Source organism: Linepithema humile, chromosome 2, assembly GCF_040581485.1.
Source record: "Linepithema humile isolate Giens D197 chromosome 2, Lhum_UNIL_v1.0, whole genome shotgun sequence".
In the NCBI taxonomy this organism is placed as follows: domain Eukaryota; kingdom Metazoa; phylum Arthropoda; class Insecta; order Hymenoptera; family Formicidae; genus Linepithema; species Linepithema humile.
The window spans coordinates 3,054,612-3,069,113 of NC_090129.1; the positions used below are offsets into that span (position 1 = coordinate 3,054,612).

The 14,502-nt window shown below is 27.8% G+C and overlaps 1 protein-coding gene across 5 annotated transcripts; it reads left to right on the forward strand.

Moving 5' to 3' along the window:
• The first annotated feature begins 5,394 nt into the window (after nt 1-5,394).
• LOC105674006 (sensory neuron membrane protein 1-like) lies at nt 5,395-14,237 on the forward strand. Of its 5 annotated transcripts, XM_067350419.1 has the most exons (10): nt 5,395-6,124; nt 7,044-7,286; nt 7,359-7,475; nt 7,835-7,992; nt 8,962-9,158; nt 9,606-9,817; nt 10,494-10,749; nt 11,022-11,233; nt 11,899-12,125; nt 12,370-14,237. In XM_067350419.1, the coding sequence occupies exons 2-10, from the start codon at nt 7,116-7,118 to the stop codon at nt 12,569-12,571; spliced, it is 1,752 nt and encodes a 583-aa protein (XP_067206520.1). In that variant the 5' UTR covers nt 5,395-6,124; nt 7,044-7,115; the 3' UTR covers nt 12,572-14,237. The 5 variants fall into 5 exon arrangements, with proteins under 5 accessions (XP_067206520.1, XP_067206521.1, XP_067206523.1 ...); XM_067350420.1 differs by lacking the exon at nt 7,044-7,286 and having other exon boundaries at nt 5,400-6,067; nt 12,370-14,236; XM_067350422.1 differs by lacking the exon at nt 7,044-7,286 and having other exon boundaries at nt 5,418-6,113; nt 12,370-14,236.
• The last annotated feature ends 265 nt before the right edge of the window (nt 14,238-14,502 follow it).

Consider the following 14,502-nt stretch of genomic DNA (forward strand, 5'->3'; position numbering starts at 1 on the left):
GACGTATTTACTTTCTCTGTCATATTTTTTGTATTTATTTACATTTAGGAATTCTTTTATATTTTTTTGTTACTTATTGATATAAATTTTGAATGGTTTTTTTAATTAGCGGGTGTGCGTAAAGTGTTAAATCTTTTTTTTTTATCGAAACTTGACAGCACTAACAACTGTTATCCGTCGATGTAATGTAATCGATATAACATGAACTTGTTCAATTAGTAAGTATCGTTATTATTATTAATGCAATAACAAGCCACGACACATAAGGTACTTACAAGGTGATAACAAGCTATGCATTTATATTCTTTAGCAAAGAATTGTTTAAATCTTTAAACTGTCTTTTAGTATTGAAACGTCCTTGTCCTTTAAGCATATTACATATTATATATTATATATTAATAATTTTTTAGATTGATGTGAATATTTTTGTCTTAATAATTCATATTTCATATTTTATAACAAATAATATTTAATGTTTAACTTTAACATATTAACATATTAACTTTAACATATTAATGATAATAATTTATATCTTAATGACTTTATTGAAGCCAGAATAAGTAATCATAATAGTAATAACTTGTCAAGTTGCATCATTTTATATTCAATATTGCAATCAAAGTTTATACTTTTTGAGGAAAAAATTTTATTGTTTAAAATAATAGATATATATTTTACTAAGTGTATCAAAATAGTGAAAGAGTTAGTGTTAGCTTGTGACGTTTTAATGATGTCATTTATATGCATATATTGTTTCAGAGATAAGAGCTGGGAATTAAAATAGATGAAATATTGTAATGAAAAATAAAATGTTCGCTGAAAACATGTAAAAATTGTAAGTACGAAAAATTTTGCGCATCGCGACAGCTGGCAACTGTAATACATTGTAGGGGAAGACACTCGGCCAATGAAACTCTATCGCGTGTCCTCGGACCTCCTCCTCGGTACTTGCGCATCGAGCGGTGGAAATATCGCATCTACCTCATATAGGCGGAAAAGTGTATCAATGAAGAAGACATGGAAAGGTCGCCTTTTCCATGTAGCGATTCTCTCATGCATTGTTGACGAGCGAATGCTTATTGTTAGCCGAGGCGTCGCGCACTACCACTGTTCGTGTCAGGAAGCGTAAAGAACTCCTGCTTTCATCTACAAATTGTATCAATTTCGAAGAAATATATGAATTCCCGATTATTTCCGATCGATTGCGATTGATTAGTTTTGTGCAAATTAATCATTAATGTTAATAAAAATGCATCAATTTTCTTTAAATCAAATGAAGCTCGATGAAATGTCAATAAAACACATATTTTCAGGATTTTCAATAATTATTATGTTTATCTAAAATTTATGGTAAAAAAATTAAACAAATAAATAATCTCCTTTTTAGAACTTACGTTCACATGGAGAAACACATTACTATTTTTGTTAGGATTTATAAATCGTCAAAAGTTAATTAATAATTTAATTAAATTTAAATTTGATTAGTTATGACTCTTGCAATGTAATCAATTAATTATAGTAATCATTCATTGTTTTTACTTTTTTAATATAATACATTATGTTATTTTTAAAAGTTTTCTTGTATTATATGAGCAGCAATAAAAAAGTATCTAAACTGAGTTTATTTAAAAGAACTGCAAAACACAGATTTGTGGCTTAATCCCCTTGAAAATAATTTTCTTTCGAAGCCACACACTTAATCCAGTGCTATTTCTACTGTTTGTAATTTTTTGAAGTCATCTTTTGAGAAAACTGCTTCATTGCATTTTATGTTATTTTCTTAATGTCTTGAAATCTTTTCCTTTGAAGTTGAATTTTATTTTCGATCTTAATTTGGGCTGTCAATTTTGGGATCCATAAACTCACATCAGTTATGATAGTTTTTAAAAATGCAAATTTATTGCTCAATTTTTTCTGACATGACAAAACAGCTTCTTGCTTTTTCAGAAAATGACTTCAAAAAATGTTCTGAACGATGAAAATAGCGCTGAGCTAAGTGTATGACTTCGGAAGGGAATTACTTTGAAAGAGATTAAATTTCAAATCTGTAAGTTTTATAATATTTTTTAATAAACCCAATCTAAATATTTTTTTATCACACCTTGTATATTATATATTTTTTATTTTCAATATTTAAGATATTTTATTTTACTGTTTTATTTTGTAGTTTTAAATATTGTATTTTTGTTTCTATATTTGTTCAATGCAACTCAAGTCATAAAAAGTGAAATTATTTTTATTCTCACATGATGAATAGCTGCTTTGTCAAATACACTGTTCAACAAATAAGCATGACAAAAGACAATCGAACAGTGTTAGCAAAGAGGGTTATCTATACTCGATCTCGATACATCAGCGATCGTGCGAACGGACGCAATACTTCGGGTTATTATCATTATTGATCACTGTTCACTTCTACGTCCGTTCCGTAAATAAAATGCAAAAACACATGGACGTTCTCGCCGTCTGTCATCCAAGAAATGGTTTACGTCATCCGGTCAGATTGATGTGATCTGAAAACAGTAACCCCGTTACAGTATTATTTATGGGCAAACTGCTATCTCTCTGGCACCATAGCTCTCAGTATCAGTACGCTTAGCGACGTAGGTGCGTGATTTTTTTCTTTCGCAGTATGAAGTGCGAATGCTCTGTTTCTGTGAAAAAATATTCTGTAAATTTTTTTTCGCGCAAAAATTCTATGATTAGTTGTGCGCAATTATGCAGAATTTGAATTTTACAGTGAAGTTTAATACTTACATGATATTGAGTGTAATTTGCAGTCTATGTATGTTATGTGATGTCAAAAAATAGTGTCAAGAACTTCTTGTGAACTTAATAAGATATAGTGTTTTTAATTACAATTTTTGCTTTATGATTTAATTATGCATATTTAATATTGTGATATTAACAAATTGATGAAATCACGGAACTCTCTCTAAGGAAAATGGAATAAAGTGTGAAAATAAAATTGAGTTATTGAGTTTTATCTTAATTGTATTATTTGTTTTTATATACAAGCCATAATTTTCAAAAAAATTAATTACTAAAATATAAAAATTAAATATATTAGAAAATCTGAATTAATTGTGTGCAACAAGCGATTTAAATTTTTTTTAATTTTAATAAATTAACATATTAATAAATTTTGTTATTTTACAAAAAATATTAATTAAATATTGAAATTATTAGATAAAAATAAATTATAAGCTTAAATACTATGGTTATTATGTGAAAAACAAAAATTTTTATAATTTTTTATGGTTTGCGGCTACTGCCGTATATAATAATTTTTGATATAAAATTTTCTTTGTGTATAATTGATTTTTTTTTCTTTCTTTACATATGCTGAAATTTTTTTGAATAGATAACAAAGTTATGAGTATAACGAATTAAAGAGTTAAATTTTAATTTTTTCTAATTGTTGGAATTTTTTCTCTATTGTTGCGTCAAGGGTGGTTTTTTGACGGTTGTCATAACGTTTTGAGAAAACATGTTCAAAACTTTGATTGCCACTTTGTGAGAAATGCGAGTTTCTTGCATATACCGATTTATTTTAATGAGACCTCGATTATGATAACTACGTCTACGATAGACACTAGTAATAATGCATAGAAGTTGCTTGCAGCAAGTGCTATAAGAATCTATAGCGAGCTCATATTTAATTGATCCTTCGACGCCTTTTGCGCTCGATAGGCGTTACACTTGACACCAAAGAAGCGGATCCATAACGCCGACTTAAAGGCGACAAACATTATTGCGATCGAAAAAAATGAACTTTGAGATCAATTGCAACGGTAAAACAAAAAGACAAAATTTTAACGCAGCGAGATAAAATTATTTTGATTTTTTTTATCATTGTTATCATATTAAATGCATTAATATTCATTATTCTAATTTTGAATGTATTTTTTATTTTCTTTGGTTATAAATAATATTATGAGAATGTTTTAAATTAAACAGAATGGCCCACATAACTGTTTACAGCTTAATATCTCAGAAATTATGCGATCGATTTTAAAAGTTGAGGTCTTGAACTGTGTAGCTTTAAAGGGCCTTCAAATTTGAATTTAAAATTTGAAATGGAAATCCCTATACAAAATTATATTTTTAAATTCTGAAAGAAAACAACTGAATCTTATTCGAAACATTTTTATCAGATGTTTCTATGAAAAAACACGACGGCTTGAAGTTTCGACTTTAGCTATTTAAAGCGTTCAGGAATAATCATACGAAATAAAAATTCCAACATTTTATTCTGACTTATTCAATTTACTAAATGTTTAAAATGTCCATCATTGTAAACTTGTAACACTTGTAAACATTTATTTATTCGAATTATTTCTAACATTTGATAGCATTTCGAGAGAATATGCAACACTTGCGCTTGCGCTTTAGTAACTCTTGAGCGCTTCAAGTAGCTATAAGTCGAAACTTTACACTGTCATATTTTTTCAAAGAAACATCTGACAAAAAATATTTTCAATAAAACTTGTTTTCTTTTATTGAATCCAAAAATGTATTTTTGTATGAGAGTTCCCATTTAAAAATTTTAAAGTAAAGTGAAGAATTATGTGAGCCACGCTATATATTTCTATATTAATAGATAACCTATTTATATTATCTAAAATGTAATAACTTATAAAATGTAACTTATAAATGTAACTAATAGTTAATTTTCTGTTGCTTAAGATTAACATACCGATCTTAGTACTTAATTTTTATACAATTTCAAACTAAAAATCTTTATATATAATTATGGTTTTAATTTTATATATATATAATATTAAAAATATTTATATATATATAATAATAATATTAAAAATATTTATTATATATATATATTTTTATATATTTTATAGATGTAAAATTAATAAGAATAGCAATACATATTTTTTGCACATTGAACTATACGCTGCAAACTATAGATATGCAAACTACCAAATGCACATATAATCGATAAAAATGGACGAACTATGTATCTTTGTCTAACAAAATTTAATTGTTTGATCATTCATATATAAATATACCATAAATAAACAGAAACATATAAAAATAAAAATTTTATAAAAAAAATTTCTCGGTAAAAGAAATGGATGTCGGTTGTCGAAAATATTCATATCTAAAAAAGCAGACACACACCAGTTACTAAAAATATTCTTTTTTTTTTAATTTTTATATTTTTCATCATTTATCTCATCATGTTTCATCATTTTTGAAAAGTTTTGATTACTTTCTTTGAATTCTTTTATTTAAAAACATTTAAATTATTGTCATTCTGGATTTGGTAAAAAATTTTTGGGATAATTCTCTACTTTTTATTCCAAAAATGTATGCAAATTGTATATATAAATGTTTAATAGAATTTAACACTTGCCTTAAACTTTAAAATTTTATTATAAAATAATTTTAAAAAATTTCAATATATATATATATCGTTTTAAATGCATATTTATTTTAAACGTCGATAACTTAATATTTTTTAGATTTTACGTATTCGTCTTTTTCTAATATCTCTTTTCTTAATTTTTAAATTTTAATTTAACTTTAATTTTTTAACATGTACAAATGGTTATATCTTTTAATCTAAAAGTATTTACAGTTTTAGTAAATATTTTTAAAATATTAAATTTTATTAACAACCAATTATAAAAAGACGTAAACTGGCATCATTTGGAAAGCACAGAGAATAATGTTCTTTATTTATTCACGATGCAATCACAACTTCGATTTGCCTACTTAATGTGTATATTTTATAATTATTTTGATTGTTTCTGAGCCGGTAAAATTAATCGAAAATAAAAATATCATACAGAGTCTATAAGAACTTTACTGAAGAAATATCTGTCTTTCGATTGTGGTTCAATAAATCCACCCAAAAGCGACTGATCGCGCAGTCGCAAACCCCGATATCGTCGAATCACAGTCGAACAGCACAGATATGCGTGGATATGTGAGAATGTGTGAATATGAGAGCAACTTTGTAGGAGTGGATAGTTCAGTGATGAGAATTGCTGAGAACCGACGACGAAGAAGTATATCCAAACTCGGAGCTCAAGACGTCGACAAAGTGTGTATCCTGCCGCACAATCTTCAAAGAAGAGTTTTTTTTTCAGGTGTGACATAGGTACTTTACGAGAACAGAAAATTTAATGAAAAGATAAAATTGAAATGTAAAATCCCAAGACTTAAAAATCAATTTTGAGATTTGTCGATTTTAGAACCAAAGATTTTGATTATTTGAAGCTCAAAAAGCTTGCGTGTTAATCTTGAAAACTAAAAATTTATTAATTTTTAAATAAAATAATATCAATATTTTTTATTAAATTGAAAAATAGAGGAATTTATTAAATCTGAAAATTTAAGAAAGAATCTAGAGAGTCTAAAACAAGGTGTCTTTTGAGAATTTCTTCGAAAAAGTGTAAAAAAATATTAATATAGGGTTTTGAGAATTTTACATAATTTTTTTGTATAAAAAAAATCAACAAGTCCAGATCAGTTTTATATTGAACCTTCTGGCAAGATACAAAAAATAGCGGAAAAAATTGCAGCTAAACGGAAAGAAAAATTAAAAAATGTTTAAACTTACCACTAATTGTGTATGCCAGAGCCATGTAACAATCCTTCAAAGTTCTAAAAATATTTATTTCGTTTTTTCCTCTAGTATTTTAGCCGTTCTTGCTTTTTTGAGAAGAGTGACGCTCGGGTGTTCACAGCGTCAATTCTGCTCTTGTTTTTTGCACAAATTTTTGCCTGTAGTTTAACAATGCGACCAAGCGTTAAAAGACGCATTACAATTCGGTGATTTATTTACAAAAGAACTGTCGAAAATAACTGTTCAAAAGCAAACTGTTACATACCATATCTTTCGCTCTGAAGCTTCGTTAATTTTATGAATTTTGAAAAATCATTTTAACCACATATTCTAGACGTATTAAAGGTACAAAAAAATGTAAAAAAATTTGATGTTTTTGGATTCTCTAATCCAGAATTCTCCCTCCTAAAATGCTATTAATTAAAAGAATTAAAAGTTTCGTCAATTTTAGGAGCCAAGAATTTATTAAATTTAAAAATCAAGGATTTTGGGGTCTAATTTGCACTGAGATTCAGAGCAAAAAATGGCAACTTTTCAAGAATTCTTTTCCAAACGATTGAAGAGCGATTTCGCGCGTCGCTTTTTGCGTCGAATAAACGATGCGATACATAATCCGAATCTGAGGGGTCTGTTATCCTTTTTCACGATCGGCAAGATCTTCAACGTCACACTTTGCGTTATTGACGAATACAAGGTGTTAATACTTTGTTATCAAAATGACGCTGGATAGAAAGTTTAATTCAGTGCATTTGTGATGTGTTCTTAGAGTAATAACATGGTGTCGACGAGAAGGCTAGGCCTCGCCGGTTCCTGTATGTTTTCTGTTGGCCTCATCAGTTATACCATAGGATTTCCCGCTATGCTGAAATTGCAAGTAAAATCTGTAAGTAACAATGATTATATCATATATTTTCGATTTTACAAGTTTTTTTTTGAAATATTAAAACTAAAGTTAACAAATAAGCTTTTTTTCAAAGTTACAACACACTTACAAATTTAGCTTCAAAGGATTTAATCTCTAAAATTTAAATCTCTAAAAATGCATGATATTTTTTAAAAACAATTTTAAATAAATTTTGCTATAAATTAAATTTTTTATATAAAATTTATTAAGAAAGCGATTACTGAGATATTTAATGCTAAAAATAAATAATAATGTAGCGATCTACCAGAAAATTTTATATTTTTGAACACATAGCTTAGGAAAAGAAAAAAATAATATTTTATTCTATAATTTTACAGCAAGTTAGATTGAAAAAAGGAGATGAAATGCGTGATTTTTGGGAGAAACTTCCGCAGGCGCTGAATTTTAATATTTATGTCTTCAACGTAACTAATCCGAATGAGATCAAAACTGGTGCGAAACCAATTCTCGAAGACATCGGACCATTTCATTATGAGTGAGTAATCAAGGACGGATTTCGGTTTCTGCCGCTCCTAGGCTGAATCAAATTTGCCGCCCCTTAATGACAGTGGAACAAGGGGGAATTTTTTTATCAGCATGTAAAACATATAAAGCCAGAAATGTAAAGAACGTAAAAAAATTTTTAATATTAAAAAAACTCAAAGAAAAAATTTCAGCAAAATCGGTTGAGAATTGGAGAAGAAAAACGGGAAATAAATTTCGCCGAAAACGCCGGAAAAAATAACACTTTATACGCTCTTTAACAATAATAATCACGAACATATTTATATTATGACTCTTTTGATGAAAATCAGAATGTATTTCGAATATAAATCGAGTGTTAATAAATTTTTTTTTAATTCAAAAATTGAAAATTTGCCGCCCCCTAAAATCTGCCGCCCTAAGCTATAGCCTATCCAGTCTAATGGGAAATCCGCCTCTGTGAGTAATCGTTTCTAATATCGCAATTTTATTTGCATATAAGAACTAAAAAAAGTGTCTAAATTTAAAAAGTACGTCGACTTATAATCGAATCATCTTCAATGTGAAAAGTTTACAATGAGTTGATGTAACATATAATTTCGGTTTATATTATATAATTAGCTTTAACTTTTAAGCCTTGATATTCTTTAAATTTTGATTATGAAGTTAATTAAGCTTTAACTTTTTTATTATAAAATAAGTGTATTATCATTTCTAATACATTGTAGAAAATGAACGTTTTTAACTAGTTATAGAAATAACTCAATCTTAAAAAAAATATTTATGACACATGTAATTTTGTAATAGTGGAAATAATTTCCTGACTGCAAAAAAACAAGAAATATTTCTTAATCAAATTTATTATTACAATCTATTTTCTAGTTTCTTGATTAAATTTAAAGCGTTATGTTGAAAAAAAACAACAAAAATTTAATAAAAGTTTTGGAAGAAAAGATTATTCGCATATTGACATGATTTCTAGTTTATATCGGGACAAAGAAGATATTGTGGAGCGAGACGAGGATGACACTGTTGAATATAGTTTGAAACAGACTTGGTATTTCAAGGAGGAACAGAGCGTTATGTCGGACAACACGGAAATTTATTCGTTTCATCCTGTCATACTAGCAATAATTTTGACCGCTCAAGTAGAAAGGCCATCTGCAATGGGAGTCATTAGTACGTGTATTTATAATTTAGAAAAAATTAAAATATTTGTCTCAATTAAATGATAAGCAAATACTCGATTCAAAAATTTAATAACATTATTGGCATATGTCTTATTTTTACTTTGACTTTACTTTGATTTTAAGGATCAAGAATTTTTTTCAGTTTTTAATGTCATTGCTAGTTTTGGAAATTGGACTTTTATTAATTTTGGAAATTAAATATTTTTATCGCTGAACACTTGCTGAATGCTCAACTCAGTTGCGTTATTCATTTATTATTAGTATAAACATGTGATTTTAACTGTAATATTACTCATCGCATGGTATTTTCTGATTTTTTCTTACATAAATTCTGTAATAAATTATAATGGGTTTGCAAATTTTAAAAATTAAAAATATTTATTTATCGCGAGATAGAATCATTATTTATTCATGTTTACATTACTGATATTTTTAGGCAAAGCGGTAGACAGTATCTTCAAGAAACCAGAATCTATATTTATCAAAACTACTGTAAAAGATCTATTTTTTCATGGTGTAAGTTTTGATTGTACAGATGTAACAGATTTTGCTGGATCTGCTGTATGTGGTGTGTTGTCGGAACAGACAGAAATGTTCATCAAAGAGAGTGGTGAGGGATTACGTTACAGATTTGGTTATCTCGCAAAGGTGTGTTTTTTTCTTGCATTTTTTAAATGTTTAAGATCTCAAAAATAATTTTATTAATATAAAAAAATAATGAAGCTATTATCTACATACATTTACAGGCTGTAATGTGGAAACAGATTATATCAACGCTCAAAATTACGTTTTTTAAACTAATACGATTTTTCAGAAAATATTAAATCAATTTATTTGAATTTTTTTCTGTGTATAAAAATAATTGTTTATAATTAGGAGCGCAATTATCGCAATATTTTTAAATTAATTATTTTGTTACAATTGTTAAAAAATTTATAAAATGTAAAACAAGAAAAATATGTTGTATTTTGGTATACCAAAATTTCTGAAAACTTTTTAAATAAATAATTTAAATAAATATGTGCATAAGACTTTGGAAGCTGTATGTAATTGTTTCTTTTTTAATTCCGAAAAGCACAGGCCATATTTTTACACTTTTGAATAGAGAGAATATACATAATCAAATAGTATTCTTATATATTATATATTATTAATTATATATTATATATTATTAATTATAAAACAAGAGAAAGGCGCTATTGCCGAAAACTCATTGAAATATCAATTATTCTAGTATTTAGGATGTGCATATTTTTTTCATGTTTGTAATATAAAATATATTTTTGTGAATATATTTTAAAAAACTATTATTTTTACGTTTCAGAGAAATGGGTCTCGCTTGCCGGAACGCATAAAAGTATACCGCGGGATAAAGAATTATAAGGATGTGGGCCGTATGGTATCTATAGGAAACTTGTCGAAGTTGAGCGTGTGGCCCGGTGATCCGTGCAATGATTTGCAAGGAACAGACGGAACAATTTTCCCGCCGTTTCTCAAGAAAGAGAAAGAAGTCTGGGCATATTTCCCGGATCTTTGTCGAAGTATGGGCGCTTACTACGTCAGGCCAGGGAAGGAACAAGGTATCGGTAATAATTTTTTACAAGGAAATACTGACACTTTGAAGTGATTTTCTCAAACATCCGTTATTTGAACAGTCGTTAAATACAAAACATTAAAAATCAAATATTTTTCAAATTTTATATAATGCTGTATATCTACTCGTTGGCGATTTTCAACCATTCTGTATTGTGTATTTTAGAAATAAATTCTATTTGATAATATATATGAAAATATATATTATATGATAATATATATGAAAAAGATGATTATATTACATAATTTTTCAATGCAGGTTTCAAGACGCTGCACTATTCGTCAAATATAGGGGATCCGAATACGAACGATGATTTAAAGTGCCTTTGTCTTGAGTACGAAGGATGCATGCCAAAAAACGTATTCAACGCTTATCCTTGCTTAGGCGCGCCTTTCAGAATAAGTCATCCTCATTTATACATGACTGATCCACGATATTTAGAAATGGTCGACGGGCTAAATCCCGATCCCGTAAGTTTATGAAGCTGTTTCTTTACGAAAAACTTGTGAAAATAAATGCATTAGTGTATCATTTTTATCATAAAATAATCTTCATTATTTATCAATAAAAATTTATGCACCTGAGTGCAGTCAAACTTTGATATTTTTTTAATTTTTTTAATTACTTTACATTTGTATAATCAAAATAATATCAGATAGCATTAGATGTTAGAAAAGCATGATTTCTGAGGCGACAGATTCATAATGTTACATTGATATCGTTGTTCAGTCTTATTTTTTATTTATTTTTCTTACATAATCAAATAAACTAACATTAAATAGTTTTTTTTTCTAGGAATTAAATTAAGAGAAATGTAGAAAGATATTCCTATATTTCTTATATTTCTCGAATTAGACGAATAGTTTTTAAAAATAAAAAATAAATTATTTTACGCCAACAATCGCAATGGCTTGGAAAGCCATTATTATATTATGTTTAATATATAATATTAAATACTTTTAAATAATTTTTTTAAGAGTTTAAATAAAATTTAAAAAATATTAAATAAATTAAAGAAAATAATATAGAGTATAATTTTTTCAAACCGCATAATATGTTATAAATTATGAAAAAGTTAGAGAATTTTTTATAATATTTACGAAATTAAAATTATGACAAAATATGCTGTTTACAGGAAAAACATGAGATGGTTTTTGACTTTGACGCGATGACAGGCAGCCCGATAAAAGCATTCAAGAGAATTCAATTTAACGCATTAGTCGGACCTATTGCTAAGGTTAAACTAATGAAAACCTTTCCGGAAGCGCTCTTTCCAATATTCTGGATAGAGGATGGAATTGAGCTTGGCAGTGTTCTTATAAAACCGTTGAAAGTTGCGTACATGCAGATTTTCCTCGCAAAGTAAGTATTTAATTAAAATCAAATATTTTCTCATCGAATTAAAATATCTTGTATATTTTGTATTTATTGAATCATTCTTTAATAGTAGAGATTTTTCGCAAACTGTCTTTCTTATCGCCATCTGTAATAATCTTATTTCTATTTAGCACACGAAAAATTGCAGTTTTACAAAAGAGATTTTTTGTGAGATTATCATAACAAAGCTGCTGTAATAGTTTTTCTGATCGATCTTCTATCTGTGCAGGATAATGATGTGGCTTATGATGGTCGGTGGCATTGGCATGCTGGCCACCTCTTTAGCAAAGCACTATAAAGAAAAGAAGACGGAAGGCGAATTGGCGGATATGGTACCAAAAACGAGCAAGAATCAGAGCGCCGTGTCAGGAAACCAGAAACTAAATATCAGCGTCATACAACCTGGTCCAGTGCCGCCTAACATCGGTTAACAGGGAGTAATAATTGCTCGTCTATGTGAATGTTGGAAAAGTTAAGAAATAGCACTAAAAGCGTGAGACCAGTCGCGACGCTCTGAAAATAACAGTTTAGAAGACGTCTACTATTTTTATAATATATTTATTGAAAACATTTATTTATAACGCAGCGCATTTATTTATATGTAGCATAATTGTCGCGATGGTCTGATTAGATGAATAATTAATAATTACTTCACAAACGCGGATTGTGAAGAATAAAGATTACATAAGAATTACTCAGTCAGCAAAACGGTAGCAGTATGCCAGCAGATATAATCGTAAATTTACAGCAGATTTCGCTTCACTGTGTCCTCGTTAAGCTTCGTTTCTGTCAGCACGATGTGCCAACACAATGTGACAGCAGAAACGCGGCAGAAATTGAGTACGATCTGCCGTCACAAAGCAGGGTCTGCTGACAACAAAATTTAAAAAATGTCAGGCAAATGTTTTTATCACTAGACTATTTATACTTAAAAATTAGCATATTAAGAAATGTATTTTTCCTTCACACTAATAATCGCGGCCCATCTTGTAATGACAGAGCATACTGCATTTCTGCTGCGTTTTTGCTGTCATAAAGTGCTCGCAGACAAGTTTGATTTCTGCTGTTATATGACAGCAGGCTCTATGCAATCTTGGTGTGCATTCTGCCGACAGATTGTGTCAGCATATAATGTTTGAAATCTGCTATATTTATGCTGGTTCTGTTCAAGTTTTGCTGTATTTCTGCCGTTACATTGTGCTCGATTTTGCGTTTCTGACGGTATTTTATCTGTTTTTAACTGAAACGGCATATTCTGCTAGAATATTGATAGCATTTTGCTGACATAGTATGCAGTACATAAATTGCAAAATGTGTTTCATCAGATTTTGCAATTTATAAATAAAATTTTTATTGTATGTTGCATTTGCGTCAAAATGAGCAATAAATCGAAATGAGGAAAATCAATATTGAGCTGCATGATAATGTTAGACAAATAAAACATAATTCCAGTGATAATAGAAGGAAATAAAGGAAATAAAAGTTTGATTGTGCGAGCTTATACCCAGATAGTGCATGAAAACATTAGATACGCTTAGGAAACGTATATGAAACGAACACGTGCTATCTGAGTAGATTATGACTTATAGCATTATGACCCCTTTTTCAGTTTTGCTTTTATATAATAAGTAATTAATATAATTTATTATTTGCAAAATTAATTTAAAAAAATAAGTAAATAATATAAAATATATATAACGAATAATTAATCATTTTGTGCTTGCGAAAATATTTCTTTGACGCTAATGTAACAATTTATTTTTGAAACTATTATTATTAGATAATATTAGACATTAAAGTTATATTATATTTTAATATTAATGTTAATTAATTCTAGATTGATTAATTTTTGATCGATTGAAATAATTACGTATATGTATATGCAAGCACCATAATTGCACGGGACTAATTAAAACAAAGGATTATTTTAAATGCAAATTATACTTTTATTAAATCTATTAAGATAATGTATAATACATAGACAGATTGCACTGATATATAACATAGCTATTATTATAATGCTGTGCTATTTTAATTATTATATATCTTTTCCAATGATATGTGATATTCACCAAAGATTTACTTAATAAAATTGAATAAAAATAGAAAATTTTAGTAATTTTAATTGTTTACTATTTTTACTTATAAGAGAAAATGTTTGAAAAATTTCGATAATTCGTAAAATTCAGCTTACGTTAAGATTTATTGATTAATACGTTGTAGACCTTTTAAATTTATTAATTGATTAATTAATTAATATACCATTAATAAATTATTAATTAATAATTAGTTAATTAATTAATAATTCTTATTATTATTTTTAAAAAAGATTAACATTAATTAAAGATCTTTTGGCGAAAGT

Bases quoted from the DNA above. Each gene is read 5' to 3' on its own strand.
- LOC105674006 (XM_067350419.1), top strand. From the start codon at position 7,116: ATGGCAACTTTTCAAGAATTCTTTTCCAAACGATTGAAGAGCGATTTC. The intron at 10,750-11,021 runs GTATCGGTAATA...TTTTCAATGCAG, and splicing joins CAGGCCAGGGAAGGAACAAG to GTTTCAAGACGCTGCACTAT. The intron at 11,234-11,898 runs GTAAGTTTATGA...TGCTGTTTACAG, and splicing joins ACGGGCTAAATCCCGATCCC to GAAAAACATGAGATGGTTTT.